Here is a 24,940-nt window from a genome sequence, read left to right as displayed (position 1 = left end):
TTGGACTGGATAATGGGTCGTTGGCACTGGACACCGCGATGCCTCGGGCCGTCATACCATGGGACGCAGAACGTCAACCATGTATGCAGTCAGTATGGCTAAAAAGCCATGATATCACATAATCGGGCATAAAAGCCATGCATACAGGCATAAAAGCCATGAATACGGGCATAAAGCCATGAATACAGGCATAAAGCCTTTCGCAGTACTGCTAAAACAATACCCTATTGGCATGCCAATCTATCCAAACCAATCACATTAGGCCTACTAGGGCATTTTGCACTTTTAAGTTTCACAATTTTTTAATTTCAAGTTTTCATATCACTATTCATTTCATTAGTCAACTAAAATGTTGACTTTTGCATAAGCAATAGGTACATTGGTTTTGACACTCCCAACATACCACATTTTGCATTCAAAACTTGTTGGTTTTAGTCACTTTCTCAAAGCTTAGGTCATTTTGGCAAAATTGCAAATTTTTGGTTTTGGTGTCACTATTCACCTCATTGGTCAACAAAAATATTGACTTTTGGATAGAAAATAGGTGTATTGGTTTTAACACCCCAAACATACCACATTTTGTATTTAAAACTTGTTGGTATTGGTTGCCAATACCATTTCTAAGCTTAATGCTAATTGAACAAAATTTTCAGATTTGGTGCTTCATCATTACTATTCCATTTGTTATTTTTACAGTGGGAATTTGAGGAAATGGTAAACATGAAAGTTGTTCCTTATTCTGTCTAGTTGAATTTCCTTTTTTGAATCACTCCATTTGGAGTTTTGTAGCTCAAGTTATGGCCAAAATAAGTTTACTGTTCATGCTGCACTTTTGGGTTTTGGCAGATTTTGGTCCAAATTTTGGTTAGTAATTTGATCAAGTTAAGTTCATAATTTGGCCTAACTTTATTCATATGAAATGTTCTACTATGCCTTAGGTTTTCATCGGTTCAAGAATCGCCTAAATCCGAGTTTTCTAGAGAGAGTTATAGCCATCCAAACATTACTGCTCAAATGAAAATTTTGAAAATCTCAGTACAGTAACTTCACTTTGCTCAATGATTTGATTAGGTTAATGGCATAATTTAGATTGGTGTCCTTCATGAAAGTTGTTTTTCTATATCTTATCTTGTTTTTGTAAAAATTTCAGGTCAATTGACCATATCTACAGTGAGTTATGGCCAAATGAACAGTTAATGTTCATTTGGTCATTTCTGCAGGGGCTGTTTGCAGGGTATCCGGATTGGGGCCAACTTTTGGTCCTCTTGCTTTGGTCTTTTGGGCATGGTTTCTTCAGAAAAAATGTGCCATTATAAGCCTAGTTTCATGTCCAATTGGCCAAACATCAATTGGACTAACACAGCCCAAGTTATGGTAGTCCAAGTGGACTGAATTTTGACCACTCACTGCACTAACAAGGCAGCCTACACATTCACTTGGCTATACTATTTTTCAGTTCAATTCATGGTCAACATACCTAAAATGGTCACTAATTGACCATTAAGATGTTCTCTAACAATTTCCTAAGCCAAGTCAATTTTTCACTTCTCAAAACCCTAGTTTTCCCTTATGATTCAGACATACACCTAATTAAGCACTTCCATTCATTATTTATGTGTATATACACCTTAAACATAATCTCTAATTCATTCTAAGTCCATTAAAACCATCAAAAACATTCCACCTTTGTTCCTTCCTTAGGGCATCCGAAATTCATAGGGTCCATATACATAGATTCCATTCATTTAATTTACAAAACCTTACTCACTTTAAGTCTTTAACATGAATTAAAAGAGATTTAAGTGTAAATAGGCACTAACCTTTAGGTGGCAGATTTTTCAAGCTACCCAAACTCCTTCTTTCTTCTTCTTTTGGCTGCCTAGAGGTTGCTTAGGATGTGGGGACAAGTTTTAGTGAAGATAACTTAGGGTTTTGAGGTGAGAAAGGGTGTGGATTCAAGCTTTGTAAGCATGAAAATGGAGAAGGGAAAAGAGAAGCATGAAACGTTTTATTGGGGAAGAAGAGTAGCTGCAGAAAATTCTCTAAAATGGTCTTCTTTTTCTGCCCATTTATGTATTATAAATGTCTTCCTTTAATTTGATTGGTAAGGGGTTCTAATTACATCAAGCTTATGTCATTAATGCCTTTTTATTTGATTTTTCTTTCTTCTTTCTTTAACTGATTTCTAATTAAATTTTTACTAATATTTATTCATATTTTAGATCATAATAATTATTTACTTAACTGGATAAGTCGGCCAAAAATTTCCTCTGAAGGTGAAATGACCAAAATGCCCTCCGTTTGGCTCAACGGGCCAAAATTGTCTGTACCGATTGAAAAATTTTTCTAAATATTTTCTTGGCATTCTAATGTCATAGGAACCTCAATGACCCTTCTCTGGAGTCCCAAAAATTATTTTATAATTTTTTTCCCGGGTCTAGGGCTCCTCGTTGCGAGAACTGCAACTTCCCTCTGGGTTACCCATTGCTTGGGCACCGGCTCGTGTGACTTAGTTGTATTTTATTTCTAAAATTTTTACTAAATTTTTTTTATTAATATTTAAGTTAATTATGGTTCTTCACTTTAGTTTAAATATTTTTTTTCCAAAAGTTCTAGCTGTCCGGACCGACACCGGTCACCGGAACAGTAGACTGTGCGGAATTGCTACCGGGAGGATGTTACAGAAAATATCGATCCAAAAATATATTAAAATTGTTTTAATATGCTGTTTATCATTGAAATCAATTAGATAAATAATGAATCTTGCATGGTGCATGAGACCCTAGAAGAAAAATTTTGAATTCAATGATCTAAACTTATGTTCTTCATGCTTTCGCTCCTTCAGAGCATTCAGTGGAGAAGCTCAAATTGAGTAACCCAATTTATGTGGATTAAGGAGCTTTACCATGTCGAGGTAATGACGATAAACAAAAGTGCTTCTTGGGAGGCAACCCATGGGTGGCTTGTTAGCCACAATCAGATTTGTTTTCTTTCCCTTATCTTATTTTATTTTATTTTCTAGCATTTTTTTTCTCTTTTCTTTTGCATTTGGGCTTTACATTAGGGACAATGTAAGTTTTAAGTGTGGAGGAGGAGAAATTTATTGCTGTAATTTTTTTTAATAAAAAAAAAATTGTTCTCATAAGCTTGATTCATGATTCTATATTAATTCTCGGAGAGAAGTGCATTGTCCTTGAAATGATTTTTCTATTTTAAGTTAAATTTTCAAGATTTTAGGCAAGGTAATAGTAACTTTAATAATGGATTTTTCCTCTTCTCCATACCATAGAGTAATTTTTTTTTCCTATATAAATCATTTAGTCTTGATTTAATAGTAAAATGATTAGTTATGTGCGTTTTAAACTAATGTCATGCATATTTTAAAACTTTGTTTAATCTATCAAGGCACTTTATAATATATTGATGCATAAATTAGGGGAAATAAAGGCTGAACTTGAAAATTGCTCCGCTATTTAGTTAAATAAAGTAACCAGGGGCCTTCACAAACCCCATGTCGATTCTCAGGCCAAAAGCTAGCTAGGATATAAGCAAAGTACTTTTCTGAAGGTGACGGTTAAAAAAAAAGTAACTGTAATGGGAGAGAAGTATCAATTTCAAATTAAAAAAAAAAAAGCCCATTTCTATCTCCCCTAAGATTTGTAAAGAGCTATAATTATTGTGCCTTAATAAATTAGCCTTGTGTTTTGGTATGTATTGATTTAAAATTTTATGAAACTTTAATTATGTAAGCTTAATTGATTTCAAGCCTTTTATTTTGTGTTAAAGAATTGTTGATATATTGGTATGGTGTTGATGGAATTTGTTGTGATGGTTATTACCTTACTTGCCTCTTCTTTCAAACCTTTAATCTTTTGTTAGAGAATGTTGTGATAGAATGGCGTAACGCCCTCACCGTAAGTAGTCCGTACATTTTACTGTTCCGACGACTAATGTCTGTTCGGACAGTCAGGATGTCTGGAACTATACTTAAACTATAGTGAGGAGACATAAATTAATGAAATAAATATTAAAAAAAATATAGGAAAAAAATTTTTGAGAAAAATAAATTAAAGTTTAGAGAATTTATAAATTAGTATAAAATAATAAAAATAACCCGATGAGCACCATGAAAGGCATTTTAGTCATTTTACCCCTAGAGGTGAATTTTGACTTAAATGTCAAATTAAAATTATGAAATAAAATAATTAACAAAATTAAATTTATGAATTTGAATTTGGAAAATGAGAAGAGAAAGAAGAAGAAAAGAAAAGAAAAGAAAAGAAAAGAAAGGAAATAGACTTATGGCATTTTAAAAAAAATAAAGTACAATAATTATAGAATATATATATAAGACACAAGAGACAAAAATTCACCAATCACAAGTCTTCGTCATTTCCTCTTCTCTCTCTCCTTGCTGTCTCCATGTTCTCCCCCCTCCACCATTTTTGCTCAAGCTTTGAGCTTGAGTTTCTCTTTATTTATCCACCAAAACCCATGGTCCCCTTCATTAAAAATTTAGCCCACATCATAAGGAAGCTCTAGGTACCTATAGGGAGAAGGAAAGTTGAAGTTTTAGGAAAATTTTCAAGTTGGGTCACAAGAGGTTAGTGCTTTTCTCCCTTCCTTCTTCTTTTAATACTTGAAAGTGACTTGAGATAAGTGGAAATTTCAAGAAATTAACAAGAAATTCATGAACCCATGATGTCCCCAAATTTTGGCAGCCATGAAATGTGTTGGGCTTTATTATGTTCAAATAATGTAAATGAGTTTAGAGATGATGATTGATATGATTATATGTATGAGAAGTGAAAAGGGATTGAATTGATTGAGTTTGAAACTTGGAAATTAGGGTTTGTGTACATGACTTGGAGATTTTGTGTAAATGCTTGAAATTTGACCTAATTGGGATGAGATTGTTGCTTATAAAAGTGTATTGCATGCAAATTGAAGTAAGGAAGTTGGAGGAGATTAAGTTTTGGAAGTGTCAATTTTCTGCAAGATGTATTTGTTGAGGGCAGTGTACATTTTAGGCCATAAATAAAATTGTGTTACCCGAATTGGTATGAGGCCAATTGGAGGTGAAACTAGACCCAAAATAGCCCATTTTCCATGAAGAAACCATGCCCAAATTCTGTCCAAAACTTGACCTAAGTACTGCCCAAATTCGGATTTCCCTGTACCCAACCTAGAAAATGACCAAATGAACAGTACCTATTCATTTGGTCATAACTCTCTCTATACTAGTCCAAATGACCTAAAATTTCACCCATGGAAAGTTTAGACATAGGGCTACACTTTTCATGAAGACCACTTAACCCAGTTTTGCTTTTAACCAATTCAAATTGGTAGCACAAGTTGAGTCACTAAAACTGCCAACCCAGAAATTGTCCAAAAATACTGTCCCTTTGGTATGCTTGACCAGTTTTGGTAAAAATGCCATAACTTGGTCTGCAAAGCTGCAAATTGAGTGAAACTAGTGCTAAAAGTTTTATGAGACATAGCACAACAATTTTTATGTTTTGACCAAGCTCTAAAAACCATTTCATCCTAGGGAAAATATTAGCCAAAGTTAGGAAGTGAAATCTGGAAAATGTTAAGTTGAACCTAGAATGCCATTTGATACCCGTGTGTTCATTTGGCCATAACTCCCACTAGAAATTCCATTTGAAATGTGCAAATATGATCTGCAAACATGATACTTTGGGCTACAATATTGATTTAGACACCTTTGCCAAATTCTAAGTGTAAAGACCCTAAAAAGAGGGTCAAACATACTGCCCTGAAGTTGGTTATTGCCCTTATAGGACTGAGAGTCCAGGTTAATACACTTACTATAACTCACCATACCAAGCTTGAAAAATTATGAAATTGTACCTGGGAGTCCCTAAGACATAGAGGAACATATCTTGTGAAGGAACCTAAGCCTAAAAATAACAATAAAATGATCAAATGACTAGTTAAAATTTATTGACCAGAAATTGTAAATTCTGGACAGCTTAGAGGCAAACGGACCAGTTATGGTATTTTGACCATAACTTGAGTTCTATAGCTCCAAATTCAGTGATTCAAAAACTGAAATTCAAGTTTAAACATAGAGGAGCAATTATTATGAAGGAAGTGTGACTAAATAGACATCCTAACCTAGTCAAATTCCTAGATAAATATGACATATCAACATGAACCTAAAGAAAGGTTCATGGGAAAAATGCTATATATGAAAATTAAAATACTCATAAGGATAATTAAATATTAAAAATGATATGAATATGTAAATTGGGACTAATGTCCTATTAATATGAAATTAATAGTACCAATGAACAGTACTAAAGAATAGTAACAGTGAATAGTGCTAAATTAATTAAAAATATTTAATTGCCTATAGTATACCTAGACTTATTTATTTAGTTGGATAAATTGGTATACCAATTAGGGACTACAGATAGCAGTACTGCCTACAGAGAAAATCATGAACTGACAATATATGTCTGGTATGATTGTTCTACAGGCTATATGCCTACTTACTGGCCATTGTGCCTACTTTATTTCTGGCTTTACAAGCCTGACAGCGGGTCTCGTGCCCGACAGCTGGCTTCATGCCTGACAGATGTATACAGGGTAGACATATGGCTATCTAACCCGTATACTCCCGTGTATCCAGTTTTTATAATTTGTTATAGGTTTCTTGGGCATTGATAATAATTAATTAATACTGAATATACGATAAGTAAACAGGAAAGATCCCAATAATTTTAATTGTTTCCAAAGTGTAATAAAAAAATGTAAAAGACCCAGAATTTATGATTTGTAAATATTAATTCAATTATTTAATTATTGTTATTATAAATTATGCACAACTAAGCATTATGCTTAGCGTGTTGGTTTTCCATCGCGTAGGTACTGAAGATCGTGCCCACACGGTAGTATTCGGACAGAGTTCGACGGATCGCCACGATCAGAGTCACCTCACTAGTCTTTTGTATTTTGGTAGGGCCCATGTGTAGACTAGTATTTTGGTTCATTATGTCTAGTCATGATGTAATTACTAGTTTATGATGTATTTTATTTTGGACTTGAAATGAAAACTTATAATTTATTATCTATGAATTTCCATATGAATGCAATAGACGACACTTCATTTTGAGATCTCATAAATAGTTGTGAATGATATGATAAAAGAGAATATGATATGGAAATATGTGAGATGACTATGAATATGTTAACACGTGATAGTGGAACCCGCTAGATGCTAATAAAACAGAGGAGGATCTAAGTGCACGCATGAAATAAGATAAAAAAAAAATTCTACACATAAATTACCTGATTTAAATGACATTAAAATTTACAATAGACATGACAAGACAAGATAGGGTGCTCCAGCACCGAATATGGCACTTCTTGCTCGGTTATACAATAGACGGGTAAGGAGCGTCACATTTAGTTACAAATGTAATGGCCCGGCCCACTAGTGATATTGTCCGCTCTAGGCTGAAGCCCTCACGGTTTTAAAACGTGTCACTAGGGGTTACGAACCACCAACTTATAAACCCAGCATCTCTCCCGTGTTTTGTCGATGTGGGATTTGCCTAGGGTGTTACAATCCGCCCCCCTTATGGGACTCAGCGTCCTCGCTGAGGTTTGCCCCACCATCGTTCAAGTTTGCACGCGGAGCTGCTCTGATAACACAAATGTAATGGCCCGGCCCACTAGTGATATTGTCCGCTCTGGGCTGAAGCCCTCACGGTTTTAAAACGCGTCACTAGGGGTTACGAACCACCAACTTATAAACCCAGCATCTCTCCCGTGTTTTGTCGATGTGGGATTTGCCTAGGGTGTTACAAATGGAGTTAAGTGAACTTCTAAGTGGAGTTGATTGAGAGTTTAAGTCATGCTCGAGAACAAGCATAGAATAAGTGTGGGGGAATTTGATAAGTGCATAATTTATTAGTTTTACTCCAATCATATTTAGTGTTTCTAGGGTATCTTTATGCCTAATTCAGTTGATTAAGGTATAATTATCTATTAGGCATATGTTTAGAGAGTTGTTGGAATAATTGTGTTAAATGGAGAAATTTTTAGCATTGGCATTAATTTGACTATTGCTGCATTTTTTAGGGTTTTGGTAAGTTCCAAAGCATAGAAGTGTGGAAGGAAGCTTGGAAAGGTCAAAGGATTGAGAAGTGTTGCTGATACAAAGTACACGGGTCGTGTAAGCACAACTATGGACCTGTGTAACATTCTGTTAGAAAATTTCCAAAGAGCTGAGGAAGAAACAAAGTACACGAGCCGTGTAACTTGACCCATGTAAATCCTAGAGACTCGTGTAACCTTCTATGCCAATGCAAGACATACCCATTTAGCTCCAGTAAGTTACACGGCCCTGGGTCGTGTAGTGACACACGGGCCGTGTATCCGTCGATAATCATTTTCTTGATTTTGCTCGATTCTGATTTTGTGAGAGAAAGACTCTTAACACCTCAGGGACTCTAAAAACCTAACACTAGGCCATTTATTATAAATAGAAGAGGCAGCAGCCAACACAGGGGGGGTCAGACCTTCGTTCTCCATTCACATTCTAGATTTCTTCAATTTTCTTCTTTAATTTTCTATAAGCCATGAACATGAGTGGCTAAGTTCTTAATTCAGTTCAAGGGATTCAAGTTCTTTTGCGTGATTTGTGAGACCAGGTTCTTAATTTAATTTATGTCTTTTGAATATCTATTGTTTTCTAATTTTATTGTCTTTGATCTACTGAATGATTTGCTAAAAAGGTTATTAGTTAATTGTTTGATGTGATAAATTGCTAGTTTATCTTCATAATTCATAATTGTTGTGTAAGATTGAACATGAGTAGCAATTAGGTTTTATTGATTATGATTCCAATTTTCGATAATAACCTAAGAAAACAATAGGGTGAATTAAATGATTTATGCTTCATAAATTGTTGTTCAGCTTAACTACTTCCTATTCTTAAAGCAGTTATTAATTTGATGAGGATTGCTTAATACAAATTCAGTAATAATTAGAGTCAACAAGAGTGCTGAGCTCGAATTGATGAATATAGGGAAGTTAGGGATTTTGCCTCGCTGTTTGGTAAATCTACGTTAAGTATTCAATAAATGATAATTGTATTTCTTTTGTCTATGATCGAATCAATGCATTGGAATGCGAATTACCTTGGACTGAAGTTTGTTTAATTTGAGAGTTTCATATTTAATTTTAGTTTTTAATTTCTGATTTCTGATTTCTTCTTTGGACTGCGAATTACCCCGCCGCCCCCCAATCTTTGTTTCTTTTTCCATTACACAAGTGCACGAAATTTAATCATTTAGTGTCTAAGGTTCGACCTGAATTTACCACTTACTACAGAAAATATTTTATAATTGGTAATTTCAGTTAATTTAATTTCTGGTGAATTCGACAGCCATCAGTATTTTGAGCAGAGAATCCAAATGTTAAAAGTAAAAGAGCATCCAAATCAATTTTGATTCAAATTAAAACATTAAGAAAATTAATTTTTAATCTATAATTTTAATTTGATTTTTATTTTAAATTCAATTTAAATTTAAATATTAACTTTACGTGTAAGTTCAATTTATTTTTTTAATTTAATTTTAATTAAAATTTAGCTTAATTTTAATTTTAATTTTTATTTGCAAATTTGAAGTTTATATTCTTATACTTTTCGAAAAATAAATTTCCATAAATTTGAGTATTTTAATTTAATTTATTTAGGTCTAAATTAATTATACATTTCAAACGGTGAAAAACAATTTCATTATAAACAAAAATATTGGCATAAAGAAAAAGAACAAGGACAAATTTTGGATTTTTTCAATCAAAGCCATTGACTTTAGGTCTAAAATTCATACCATTGGATTGAGGCCATTTAAAAAGTAAAACGGGCAACAAAGTTGGCACAATATTTTAGGTCCAAAATTTAGATCATTGGCTTGAGAGCTATTAAAATTAAGAAAGGACAAATTTGTCATGGCACAATCTAAACTATAAATTTTAGTTGTTCATTTTAGACCATTAGATTTTGAATTTTAAAGGCTATTAATATGCCTTAAAAGCCCTTGGTAAAAGGGAGGGGACCCCTTAATTTTTTTTTTTTCTTTCATAATGCATCTAACTTCTCTCTTATGCCCTTCTATTCTCACAGAGTTGAAATATAAGATATACCTAGAACTAGTATATATGTGTTTGTCGAGACAAATTCACTAAATTAACTCGCATGAAGATGCCATACTCAAATTTACTTTTATCTATAGAAAAGTTCAATATATTCTTTCTCTTATGAAAAGAAGCAACTATTCTTATAAAATTGAGATATAAACTATACTTAGAACTAACATGTTAGTGCTTATCGTGATAAGTTCACTAAACTAACTCTTACGAGGATTCCATGCACAAAATTAATTTTGTCGATGGAAAAGTTCATGTGTCACTCTTTTATATTGGAACTACTATATTTTGATACTACTTACACATTGTTCAATTTAGAGATGATAAATGGAGTAGATGTTGGATACGGTATGAACTACATGGAGCTATTTAGTTCTCAAGAAATGATTCATCGCCCCAAGTAATTAGGGATAATGATCCATTCTTCTTCCTCTTCTTCTTGGAATTTGAACCCAGTTGAGCCCGTTGTTCGGACAGCATAATGTAGCAAATGACCGGGAGAATTAAGTTCTTTTCCCGTTTCAGTTGCTTCAGGCTTTCCTATTACCATTGCCCTGCTTTGTCAATTTAGTCTCTCTTCAATCTTATTTGTCAAGAATTTTATCTTGCTCATAGATTAATTTGTGATTTTAACAACTATTTGATTGCTGAGTAGTTCTATGAGCTGTATCTTAATGTGTATGCATTCTTATATTAACAATAATGTTTTAAAACTTTGAAGAACTTGTTACTGAAAATGAAAGTAGTGAACTGCATCCTGGAAACCTGAAACCTGCCCTGTCAGGAGCATACTGCAAGTGAAATTATTCATTCTACAACACATTTTGATGTCCTTGCTTAAAACTTCTGGAATTTAGTCAGTGGGATTTTAAGAAAAATACATATCTAAAAAACATTCTAAATACTTAAACACAGATAAGAAAGTAGATACTTGATAACCAATGAGACATACATATATAGAACAAACGAAAGATTATAAATTCAATACATACAATCGAATTAATTATGATTTCTTTGGTTTGTCAAAGATTGAACGTTTGTGTGTGTTCTTCACCATCTGAATCAGGAGAGGAAATTGGTAGAATACAAAGAAAACAATAGGGATTATGGAAAGAATAGTGACGGGAATAGCGATCCAAGAAAGTCTTTTCTCCAGAATAATAAAAAGGGTGGAACCAAAGGCTATCATCATGGTTACCACAGAGAAGAAAAGAGTGAAAAGGCCCAGAATCAATTTCTTAGGCAAGGACTCGAGGAAATCTATTTCTGCAAAACGTGCTGTGAGAATTCCTAGGAATATTAGTACAGAAGTACTAGAAGAGAAGAGTGATAATGCATTTGAAACTATAAATACCAAGAATGCATCATAGCCTAAGAAAATAGGAAACCCTTTTTTATCGTTCCCTCCTGGAACTGTAAATGCTGTTGTGAACATGACAGTGGCAATGAGAGCAGCGACAACCATACATGATGCTGTGTTGTTCTTCATCCATCTCTCACCTTCTTTTACCAATTCTCTGTGTTCCTTAGTGAATAAAGCAACGGGTGTGAGGCCATTTTCATTGAGTCTTTCTCCAAATTTTGGTGGTACCATGCTCTCTATTTCCTGAAATAATCAAGTATAGTTTTCTCTCATCCAAAGTTCAAGCATTTTTTTTTCATAGGAACTGCTAGCATCAATTATACATAGACCTATTCACAGTCTCAGAGACCTTTTCAAGCCAAGCCTAACTTGTTCCAGTCCAGCCATTGAATATGTCTATTTGTAAATTGTTACCATTGACACATCTAGATGCTATTGATGGACTCCACCACTAAAACTAAGTACAACCCACGTCAATCATTAGCATAAATGAGCATCACTCTCAACCGATATTAGCATTTTTCTTCTTTTTTTATTCTAAATATAAAAATATTTACCTTATACCATTGTAGCTCCCTTTGCATTTGCAGAGCTGCTCCAGGGACTCGATCAAGTTGAAAAGAAGGAGACAACTTGGCAGCCAAATGTAAATAATTGTTTCTAAACACATCACTCTGAATCACAAATGTACGTCTCTTTGCACCCAATCCATAGATTAGGTTGAAGATTTTTTCTTGACGAAGTGTGACTGCATGTGCAAATAGTGTTCTTCCTCTTTTATCAGCTCTCCATATAATTACTGGATTGCATGTGATCAACTCGTTGATAAACTCAAATGAACCACACTTGATTGCATCATAGATCACTTGATCCAAGCCAATATTCTTGAGTTGTTCATTGCTTAATGTTGGGATCTCCTTGACAATGACTTTGAGGAGTTGCAAGGCTTTAGCGTGTTTGAGCTTTAAATCTTTGATGCTTTTAGGGACTAAAATGATTGAATACTATAAATCAATACAACGTAAGCTTTTTTTGATAAGCTTAAAATTTTATTAAAATAGAACTATAGCTAGAAAACTAGCTCTAGAAACCATCTACAAAAGCCATGATCAACGCAACAACTAATCCTAGCAACATGCAGCACAAAATGAGTAGAGAGATCAATACAATAAGTTGAGAAATAAAATGCTACTTTTACCTGCTCTCAGTTTATAGTATACATATAATTTAAAACAGACACATTATTTAAAATTAAAATCACAATGATAAGGCCTGCCTATAAATATGATATGTTGATTACTGAGTGATTGAGTATATACACTTTGATTTAGATAGGAATTTCCAGAAAAAAGTTGTGTACAGTGTTGCTTACCAAGAAATTGCAAGAATCTCCAAACAACACGATGTAATAAATTGACCACTGTAGCAATTAAAAGATTGGATTTGCAAAGTTAATTACTGCTACAACAAATCAACAATATCACCACATTAAAATGATTTGAGTATTTAGCACAATATACCTTGTTTTGTTTTGATTTTCCCATAATTTGAGCCTGGACTATTAGACCTTTGGTCATTCTCCTCATCATTAGGCTCCCGAGAGGACATTTCACCAAGATAAGCATTCGGCACGCCTTATAATTAATTATATATAGTTTATATTTCCTCATTATTTCATCAAATTTCTTATCCCAAACATATATATTCTAACACAGTCTTGGAAATATACTTGACCTACGTCCTAACTATTCAAAACCCTACCCCTAAGACACAATTTGAATAGATTTAATTTTGGCTAAGTAATAATTATTGCATGACAACGTGGTTCATTATGGAATAAGATGCAGATGTATGATAAGATTCATCTATTTTGCATATAGGTCTCACATATTTATATTGTTTCATTTATAATAGACTAGTTTCTTTAAAAAAATCTGGGAGATACATATACTTACATGAGTAGATCCATTGCTTCCAAAATTCAAGCTTACTTCCACTTAAAAATGCCGAAGGTTCATTGGCTAACAATTTGATAGCATAGTTGTTATGAAAATCTTGGGTGTAACCAAGTTGTGGATACTTTTTAAGCAGATCCAATGCTTCATCTATAATTATAATAATAAAAAAAAGAATTGAATTGATGAAATAAAAAATAAATTTTTAGAATATATATATATATATGATGAAAAATTTAAATAAATTTTAAATGTTGAGCTTGATCAAAATTGAACCGAATTGAAATCAAAACAAAATTCATAATTGTAATTTATTCTATAGTCTTATCACAATTCACCTAAACTTTGAATATCAGACCAGTGACCATGTCTACATGTTAGTGTGTACACATACCGTACATCTCATTTGTTATAAGGCAATTAAGTTGTGTGGCGCCATTCTTGTCATTAGTTCGAGGTTGAAGAAAATGGATGGGAGTATGCTCAGAAAGATAGCGTATCATTTCCTGTTGACCATATAAAGAAGCTGTAACAAGTGGAATTTGGCCATTGTAATCATTTTTTATGGTAACCAAATCTTGATTCTTTTTCAGCATGACCTTAGCCATATCTATCATTCCATTCAGGGCAGCAAGAGCAAAGGCTGTGTTACCAAAGTTGGTTTTCATTTCCAAATCTTCTTTTGACATAAACTTCACCAGTTCTTCTACAATCTTTTCTCTTTCAGCCAAAACAGCTACATGCAGTGCTGTTTGTCCAATCACTGTTATCTTAGCTCTCAAATCATTGGGATTCCTCTTCAGCAATCCCATCACAGTGTTCAAGTCACCTTGTTCCACTGCCATGTGCAGGCTGCTGTACTCGAGGATGCTTGATGTTGCTGCATCAATTAATATTTAAACATGCAAAAGAGAAATAATTATCACCAAATATATTACATATTAATTCAACCTTAAAAGAAAAAAAAAAAGAAAAATTTAAACTAATTATTCTTTTTCTGTTTAAAATTAAGTAAAAGAGTGAAAAAGTCTAAAATTTGGATCTCTTCATTCATTAATTATGTGATTTATCATCTATAGAAGAAGATTTTTTTTTTTTTAAAAAAAAAGCGATACCTTCTATCATATAATCTATCAGTTATTATTCGTTCATTGAAATTTCATTATATATGTAAAAAAAAAAATAGAGAAAAGAAAAATGAGCCGACCAATAATTAACGGCCATACCAAAAAGCCAATAGCTGAAAATAAGCTTGCCTACCATCTAGTTCAAACTTGGAACTGAATTGATCTAATCCAAATTAGATCAAAACTGGCATGAATAAAAGTGGCCTTGAATTGGACTATAACTGTCTAGTCCAATTTCAGGTCAGAATCATATTCTCTTTGAAAAAATAAATAAAGAAAATTATTATTAGATTTATCAATATCAAATAGGATCAAATTGAAAATAGAAATTTTTTGTTGTTCAATTTATATATATTTTATGTGCGCATAAAATTACCTTCCTCCTTATAACTGGTTACTTCTGATTGCATGTCAGCCAAGTTGTCCCACATACATTTAGCAGAGTCAATGTTGGGGAACCTCCTCATCAAATGTGAAATGGTATCTTCCTCACAAGAAATTTGAATGGCATGCAAAGCCAAAGCATTCTTCTTCATCCAATCCTTGTAGTTGCGATCTATTTCTTCGGGCTTAGGTTCATCTCCAGAGACTACTCCCCATAAGCCTTGCCCAATAAGGTAGTTTTTCAAGCACTCCTTCCAGGTTTCTAAATTGTCTTCTCTTCTTTTCTCATTGACGATATCATCACCTCCACTTGTTTTGATAATCGCCATGCCTACCTTGACATTAAAACAAGAGGTTACATAAAATAAGAATTGAAACGATAATAAAGAAAATTTACCCTTAACTAAAAATGCACTCAATAGCATACCAAATTAATTTGGAGCTCACTTGGAGTTGTTAATTGCCTTTTGGATATTATGCGCTAACCATGCATTGAGCACAATTAGTTCATTATTAGATACATATTTAGTTCTAATTAACAATCCATTGATACTTTTCCCCCACAAGCAATGAAAGCATTTTTCTTTTCATACGAATTGTGAAGAATTTGTCAAGGAAAATTTTACAATTTGGTCCTTGGATTTTGCCCTATATTACACTTTAGTCCTTAGATTTTGAAAATTTAATTATTTAGTTTTTAAATTTCACACTATGTTATATTTTAGTCCCAAAATTTTGAGAAATGAATTATTTAGCTCCTTTAATTTTAATATATAGAACAATTTAGTTTTCGTAATTTTAAAAATTATAATAATTTCATCCATTGATAAAAGGACTAATTATCCTATATATTAAAATTACAGGGACTAAATAATCTATTTTTCAAAATTCAAAGACTCAAATGTAATATAGTGCAAAATTGATAGACTAAATGATTAATTTTTAAAATCAAGGGACTAAAGTATAATATAAAATAAAATTCAGGGACCAAATTGCAAATTTCCAAATTATTAAATCCACTTTTACTTTTTCATAATTCTTTCTATGTTTTGTTACTTACTTAAACTAATAGGTTCTTTTCTTCATAATCATTCAATCATCTTTTAATTAGGTATCTAATGCATTATGTGGCCAAGATAAGTATTATTCCCCCCTTTTTCTTTACTATTTTGAGAAGTTATGCAATGGTTAAAAGTAAAGGAGCATCCAAATTAATTTTGATCCAAATTAATTAAAACATTAGGAAAATTAATTTTAATGTTTAATTTTTATTTTAATTCTAACTTTAATTTTTAATTTTACTATCTCTCAAAATTATCATGGTTTTAAGGTGTGGTCCATTTTCATCGTTGATCTTAGGTGTGCGTGTACATTTCTATTTAACAAAAAAAAATCATCACTCCATTTCCACACTCTTAATTATACCAACTTTCCACGCTCTTAATTATACCAACTTTCCAATCCATCTGCTCACTTTCTCCCTTGAATGCTATATTCTTCGTCTCCCTCCATTCCCCACCCTCAGTTAAGCCCTTTCATCGACGACACACAAAGCCGCCATTTCCCTTCACCGTCGACCAGAATCGCCCAAGACCAGCACCTCCACAGTACCTACCTACTCACCCATTTCCTCAAGCTCGTCCCCGAGATCATACTCACCTATCCAAACCCACCTAAACAAACCTAGCTCTCGACGCTCACAGACAGCACCCTAACCTTCCAATCAACGCTCCAACGTCGCCTATATTAGTCACATAAGCACATCACTCACCGAGTCCAACTCCATTTCAATGAAGGTAAAGTAATGGTTTTTTTTTTCTATTTAAAATTAAATACAGATAATGAAAAAGTCTGGACTTCGAGTCTTTAAATTTGTTAATTATGAGAAAGAGAGTTATTAAAAATAAATAAATAATACTTACCTTCTATTATATAATTCATGAGTTATTATTTGTCTCTATTATAAAAAAAAATAGAGAAAAGGAAAATTAACTAAACAATAATTAATAACAGTCAAATATTAGTGATTAACGGTCAGTAATTGTTTTGCTTATGGCTTAAGACAAGCTTGCCTACGGTCTAGTTTAGGCTTAGGAACCGAACTGATCTAATCCAAATCCAAAATTAGGTTGAAAATGGCATGAATGAAGCAGCCTTGAATTAGATAAAACCGACTAGTTTGATTCAGACCAAAATCATATTCTCTTTAGGAAAAAAAAAACCAAAAATAAAAATAATAATCCATCTTCTTACAAGTTAATTCAACGCTTTCAATTTTAACAGAAGCGATCAAAATTTTAAAATGTCAAAAAATTTTATCTAAAATTAAAATTGAATTTGGAGAAGTGTGCCATATCTTATGTGACATTCTGGCTGACATTTTTTTTACTCTCTCCGTCTATAAATTATATATATATATTCTAAATGATTGGATAATATTATTTTCATAAAAAAATATTAATAATTTAAATAATTATCCTTTTTTGGAAATCTGAAGAAAAGAATATGAAAGTAATAAATAGCTGGTTTAATTAAGAATGAGGTGATAATATTAGTTCAAAAAAATTATATAAATATTTATTATATTTTACAAAGAAAAAGGGTAAAATTAGAAAAAAAAAAGTTAATTCTCTTTGGTATTATAAATGTGACAGATAATTTTGAACAAAATAAAAAAAAAAAATTATGGCTATCATTTGTGAACCAAAGAGTATCATAAATAAGTAAGTCTCACTTGACATATAGATAATAATAATAATAATAATAATAAAAGGTAACCCTAGTTAACTATAGTTAACTATATAACTAAAGAGTAATAACGTAAATTGAGAAAGTTAAACACTAACTTTAAGACAAACCAAACAAATTAACTAAAACATATTCTGAAACATCTCCCATATCTAAAGGATTGCAACAAAATTTAACTAGAAATAAGGTAAATATTTAATAAAAAACAATGATTTCCAAAACTCTAGTGTTTTCAAAAGGATTAAAATGTGTACACAAAGAGGGAAAAGAAGTAACAGAGAAAAGACGCACTTATATGTTCGAAAATGAGTTTACCAATTCTAATATCACAGCAGCAGTAAGAATTCAAATTGTCCAGGCATAATAAAAATTCAAAAACAAGGCAAAACATCTCCAAATAAGATTTGGCACATTCCCAAATGGTTCAGCAGTGGAAAGGACTTCAGCATTAGCAGAAGGTGCAGAAGCTAAAGCCTAGGCTTGATGTGCATAATCTCCTCGCCAACTGGTTCTCTGGAATGTCTCCTCTTCTATAGTGAAATGCCTTAGTCCTAGTTTAATTTAAGGATTGCAAATGAGAGTAAGCAATACAATTTTTTAAATTAACAACAATTAATTATTTTTTAATTTTAGTTTAGCTGTTGATTGTGGATAGTATGCTTATGTTGCTCAAGAGTCCCACAAGATAATATTAAAATAATCCACCTAATATGCTAGGTTAGCTTTCCCAAGATTTAATTCAAAAATTAGATAACATTTTTGTTATTTTAAAATTTTAATTGATTCTCTCAAGATTTAAAATATTTAATTAAATTACGAAAACACAAAAAAGATTTGATTTTTTTAGGTCAATAGGCCTGTATGCATGTGTGCGCGTACGTGCACACACATAAAATTACCTTCTTCCTTATAACTGGTTACTTTCGATTGCAATTTCAGCCAATTTTTCCCGCACAAATTTAGGAGAGGCAACATTAGGCAACCTCTTTTTGAAATGGTATCTTCCTCATAAGAAATTTGAATGGCATGCAAAGCCAAAGCATTCTTCTATTTGTTCTGGTTTAGGTTCATCGCCAGAGACTACTCCCCGTAAGCCTCGCCCTATTAGGTAGTTTTTCAAGCACTCTTTTCAGCTATCAAAATTCTTTTATTCTTTTCCCATTGACGATACCATCAGCTGCACTCTTATTGGCAATTGCCATGCCTACCTTGACATTAAAACTAGAGGTTACATATAGTAACATTTGAAACAATAATAAAGAAAGCATTTAAAGAAAATCTACCCAAAAATCAAATCTCAAATTAAAAATCCACTCAATAGCATACCCAATTTGGAGCTCGCTTGGAGATAAGGTTTCAAGTGCTAAACAGCTAAATGCCTTTGGATATAATGCATTAACCACTAAGCACTATTGGTTCATTTATACATACATATTTAGTTCCATTGATACCTTTCTCCATAAGCAATTAAAACAATTTTGTTTTCATAACAGTCCATTTTATTACTTTTTTAAAGGTTATTTAAAGTAACAGGTTATTTTCTTCATCATTCATTCATCTTGTAATTAAATGTCTAATCCAAGATTAGTATTTTTGTTTCCCTTTACTCTTTAGTATTTTGAGCTGAGGATCCAGAGGTTAAAAAGTAAAAGAGGATCCAAATTAAAACATTAAAAAATTAATTTGAAGCCCAAAACACTTAAAAAACAAAAAGGAAAACTGAAAATAAAATTTTCTTTTATTGCAGGCACTGTTCATGCGGGTTCCCACCTCACTTTCAGCACATGGGTCATGGTCACAGACGATGGATCAGTTGGCTGAAGGTTGCATCATGGATCTAGGGTGTTGGTGACTTCACAGGAAGCCACTACATGCTAAGAGGATTGCTGGCATTGGGCGAATTGAAGCCCGTAGCTTCGAACCTCAAAAACTTTGATTTTTTTTCTCTCTCTCAATCGTCGTCTGAAATGGAGGCTAATGGGAGGGGTTATCGGCCGCTGGAGAAAATGAGGAAGTGCTGCATTTCATAACCTACCAGTGGGAGCCATCATCGTTATATAAAATGCCTAAACTATAGAGCTGTAGTTCTTGAATTTGAACCCCAGTTGAGCCTATTGTCTAGGGCAGAATAACGTAGAAAATGACCAGGAAGTTCTTTTCCTGTTTCAGTTGCTTCAGGTTTTCCTATAATCGTTGCCCTCCTTTGTCAAGTTAGTCTTTCTTCATTCCTATACAACCATTTGATTGTTGCGTAGTTGTATGAACTTTGTCTTAATGTTTATACATTCTTATACTAATTATGAAGTTTTAAAACTTTGAAGAATTTGCTACTGAAAATTAAAGTAGTGAACTGCATCCTGGAAACCTGAAACCTGCTCTATCAGGAGCTTACTGGAAGTGAACTTATTCATTCTACAGCACATTTTGGTCTTCTTGTTTAAAAAGTTGTAGAATTTAATATATGGGATTTTGAGAAAAATACATATCTAAAAGACATTATAAAAACTTAAGACATAGATAAGAAAGTAGACACTTGATAACCGATGAGACATACATATATAGAACAATCTAAAGAGTGGAAATCCAATACATACAATCAAATTAATTATGTTTTTTTTGGCTTGTCAAAGAAGGAAAGTTTGTGTGTGTTAATGACCATCCGAATCAGAAGAGGAAATTGGTAGAATACAAAGAAAAAAATAGGGATTATGGAAAGAACAGTGACAGGAATAGCAATCCAAGAAAGTCTTTTCTGCAGGAGAATAAAAATGGTGGAACAAAAGGCTATCATCATGGTTACCACTGAGAAGAAAAGAGTGAACAGACCAAGAATCAATTTCTTGGGCAAGGACTTGAGGAAATCTTTTTCTGCAAAACGAGCAGTGAGAATTCCAAGGAATATTAGCACAGAAGTACTGGAAGAGAAGAGTGATAATGCATTTGAAACGATAAATACCAAGAATGCATCATAGCCTAAGAAATTAGGAAACCCTGTTTGGTCATTGCCTCCTGGAACTGTAAATGCTGTTGTGAACATGACAGTGGCAATAAGAGCAGCCACAACCATACAAGATGCTGTGTTGTTCTTCATCCATCTCTCACCTTCTTTTACCAATTCTTTGTGTTCCTTGCTGAATAAAGCATCGGGTGTTAGGCCATTTTCATCGAGTCTTTCTCCATATTTTGGTGGTACCATGCTCTCTATTTTCTAAAATAATTAAGTAAAGTTTAGTTTTCTATCATTCCAAAGTTTCGATTTTTTTTTCCCTTAAGAACTGCTAGCATCAATCGGAGATAGAACTGTTCACAGGCTCATATAACCACCTTTTCAGGCCAAGCCTAACTTGGGTCCAATAAAGCCATTGAACATGTCTGTTTGTGAATGCTACGACTGATACATCTAGATGTTATTGATTGATGTGGAGTCCACCATTTAAAATCAAGTAGAGCCCATATCAATCAATGGCGCAAGTGCATCTCTAGCAACTGATACCAGCATTTTTCTTCGTTTTTGTTCTGAGTATAAAAATGATTACCTTAAACCATTGTAGTTCCCATTGCATTTGCAGAGCTGCACCTGGGACTCGATCAAGTTGAAAGGAAGGAGACAACTTTGCAGCCAAATGTAAATAATTGTTTTTAAACACATCGAGCATAATCAAAATACGTCTCCTTGAACCAAATCTATAGATTAGGTTGAAGATTTTTTCTTGACGAAGTGTGATTGCATGTGCAAATAGTGTTCTTCCCTTTTTATCAACTCTCCATATAATTACTGCATTGCATGTCAGTAATTCGTCAATAAACTCAAATGAACCACACTTGATTGCATCATAGATTACTTGATCCAACCCAATATTCCTGAGTTGTTCCTCACTTAATGTTGGGATCTCCTTGAGAATGAATTTCAGGAGTTGCAAGGCTTTAGCATGTCTCATCTTTAAATCTTTGATGCTTTTAGGGACTGAAATAAATCAATACAATAAAAGCTGAGAAATTTTTTTTGTTTTTGATGAACTATAAGTTAAGAGTTTGAAACATAAATCCTTAACTATACCGAATGTATTCATTAATCCAACCTAAAATTGACACAATATTTAAAATCATTATGAATCCTATCTAAAAATATAATAATGCCTGCTTACAAACATAGTGTGTTGATTTCTTATTGATTGGGTGTATACACCCTGGGGTTAATAAGAATTTTTCAAAAAGAAGTATATATGTATATAGATAAAGTGATGTTGCTTACCAAGAAATTGCAAGAATCTCCCAACAAGACAATGTAATAAATTGACCACTGTAACCATTAAAAGATTGGATTTGTTCACTTCATTAACCAAATCAACAAAACAAGAAAAAAAAAAAGAGATTTGAGTATTTAGCATAATATACCTCTATTTCTTTTGATTTTCCCATGATTTGATTCTGAATTATACGACCTTTGACAATTCTCCTCATCATTAGGCTCTTGAGAAGACATTTCACCAGGATGAACATTGGGCACACCTTATAATCAATTAAATATATTGAAATTAAAATAGTTTAGATTTCCTCATTATTTCATCAAGTTTCTTTCACAAACATATGCATTTCCAATAGCTAGACTTAAAGACACAGTCTTGGAAATATACTTGACCTAACTCGTCAAAACCCTACCCCTAAGAAACATTTTGAATATATTTAATTTTGGCCAAGTAATAATTATTGCATGGCAGCACATCAATTATAGACGTATATATGACGAGACACATTAGCACATGCAAGTACTTACATGAATAGAGCCATTGCTTCCAAAATCCAAGCTTACTTCCACTTAAAAATGCTGAAGGTTCATTAGCCAACAATTTGATAGCATAGTTCTGATGAATATCCTCAGCGTAACCAAGTTGCGGATACTTTTTGAGTAGATCCAATGCTTTATCTATAGTAATAATTAAACAACAAAAAGTTGAATTGATGAAATAGAAAATAACTTTTTAAAAATTATATATATATACACACACACACTAGGCCACAGACTTGTTCCAATTTGAATCAGTTTGAAACTATTGGTTCAAGGTGTACTAAAAAGATGAACTTGAACCGACTATTAAACCCTCTAAGGTTTCAGTTCTGGTTCAAATCCAATCGTTGAAATTACTTTTCAGAATTTTTTTAACCTTTCAAATGTAAAACAAAAAAAAAAAATGGCTTTCCTCAAAACTGAACCGAACAGTTTCAATTCAAATTTGGTTCAATTCATTCATGATTTGTGTCAAATACAGTGTGACTGATTTCGGTTTAGTTTAAACCGGTCCAAATCCGATTTGAACAGGCTGATGGCTAGGTCTTTATATATGTCTGTATACATACCGTACATATCATTAGTGCTTAGAAAATTAAGGTGTGTGGCGCCGTTCTTGTCATTGGTTCGAGGTCCAAGAAAATCGATGGGAGTTTGCTGAGAAAGATAGTTTATCATTTCTTGATGACCATATAAAGAAGCCATAACAAGTGGAATTTGGCCATTGTTATCATTTTTTATGGTAACCAAACCCTCTACCAATCCATTCAAGGCAGCAAGAGAAAAGGCTGTGTTGCCGAAATTGGTTTTGATTTCCAAATCTTCTTTTCACACCAACTTCACGAGTTCTTCCACAATCTTTTGATTTCCACCCAAAACAGCTAGATTAAGTGCAGTTTGTCCAATTACTGTTATCTTTGCACTCACATCATTGGGATTTCTTTTCAGCAACCCTTTCACAGTGTTCAAGTCACCTTTTTCAACTGTCATGCACAGGCTGCTGTACTGGAGGATGCTTGATGTTGCTGCAACAATTAATATTTTTTAGACAAAGATATCCAATTATTTAATGATGTGGGGATAGAGATAAATATCACTGTGCATATTAATTCATCCTTAAAAAAAAAAGGAAAATGCTAATCAAAGATAAACTAATTGATTTTTTTTTCTATTTAAATGAAGTAGAGGTGGAAAAATCTTGAATTTAAGTTTCTTTGGTCTCTCTATTTATTAAATGTGAGATTTATCAGATTTATAAAAAGAGTTGTTAAAAAAAAAACTACCTTCCATTATAAAACTCCATTAAATAAAAAGAAAAAAATATAGAGAAAAAGAAAGTGAACAAGATAATAATAATAATGCTCAATAATTGAAAGCCAAAAGCTGATAGCTAAAAATAAGTTTGGCCACGGTCTATCTGGACTGTTCTAATTAAGAATCAAAATCAAATAGAAACTAGCATGAATGAAATCGTCCTTAAATCAGATTAGAACCATTTGGTCTGATTTCAAATCAAAGTCAAATTTTCTTTTATAAAAAAAGAAAAATTAGAAACAGAATTAATCTTTAGATTTTATTAAAATCAGACCCAATTGAAAATCAAATGTAAACCAGAGAGATCAAATGGTTCAATCCTGATCCCATTGAATCAGTGAATTAAAATTGACCCAGACTGAACTGGCAGCCAGGATTTCATACATATATATATATATATATATATATATAGACACACATAAAATTACCATCTTCGGAACTGTTTACTCTCCGGTCCATTTCAGCCAAGTGTTCCCACACCAATTTGGCAGAGTCAACTTTGGTGGGGAACTTATTTATCAAATTAGAAATGGTATCTTCCTCACAAGAAATTTGAATGGCATGTAAAGCCAAAGCATTCTTCTTCATCCAATCCTTGTAGTTATTGCGATCTATTTCTTCTGGTTTAGGTTCATCTCCACATACTACTCCCCATAAGCCTTTCCCTATTAGGTAGTTTTTCAAGCACTCCTTCCAGCTATCAAAGTTAGCTTCTGTTCTTCTCTCATTGACTATGCCATCAGCTGCACTTGTATTGGTAATTGCCATGCCTACCTTGAAATTAAAACAAGAGGTTGAACAAAGTTACATAAAATAAGATTTTAATCAATATAACTAATAATAGAATTAAAAATCTCTAATAAATTTAGAATTATCAAAACTTGTGCTTTACTCAAACTGTAAAATATATTTCAGTTTACATAAAAAAGATTTGAATAATAATAAATAATATATTTAAAGAAAATATACTAAGAATAAAATCTAAAACTAAAAATGCACATAGCGTACCAATTTAGAAGCTCACTCGGAGTTGTTAAGCTTGGGGTGGTAAACAGTTAATTGCCTTTGGATATTGTTA

At 32.7% G+C, this 24,940-nt stretch overlaps 1 protein-coding gene and 1 pseudogene across 1 annotated transcript; both read right to left on the bottom strand.

Moving 5' to 3' along the window:
- Positions 1-11,188: 11,188 nt before the first annotated feature.
- Positions 11,189-15,343, bottom strand: LOC131177071 (ankyrin repeat-containing protein ITN1-like). Its single transcript, XM_058142064.1, has 5 exons — positions 15,007-15,343; positions 13,898-14,383; positions 13,504-13,653; positions 12,106-12,536; positions 11,189-11,791 (listed from the first exon to the last, which is right to left on the bottom strand). The coding sequence occupies exons 1-5, from the start codon at positions 15,341-15,343 to the stop codon at positions 11,189-11,191; spliced, it is 2,007 nt and encodes a 668-aa protein (XP_057998047.1).
- A 5,024-nt stretch (positions 15,344-20,367) lies between these two features.
- Positions 20,368-24,630, bottom strand: LOC131177070 (uncharacterized; annotated as a pseudogene).
- Positions 24,631-24,940: the final 310 nt, after the last annotated feature.

This window comes from Hevea brasiliensis, unplaced genomic scaffold (assembly GCF_030052815.1).
Source record: "Hevea brasiliensis isolate MT/VB/25A 57/8 unplaced genomic scaffold, ASM3005281v1 Scaf32, whole genome shotgun sequence".
Taxonomy (NCBI): Eukaryota; Viridiplantae; Streptophyta; class Magnoliopsida; order Malpighiales; family Euphorbiaceae; genus Hevea; species Hevea brasiliensis.
The sequence above is the reverse complement of the archived record's forward strand: the minus strand, read 5'-3'. Positions and strand labels throughout refer to the sequence as shown.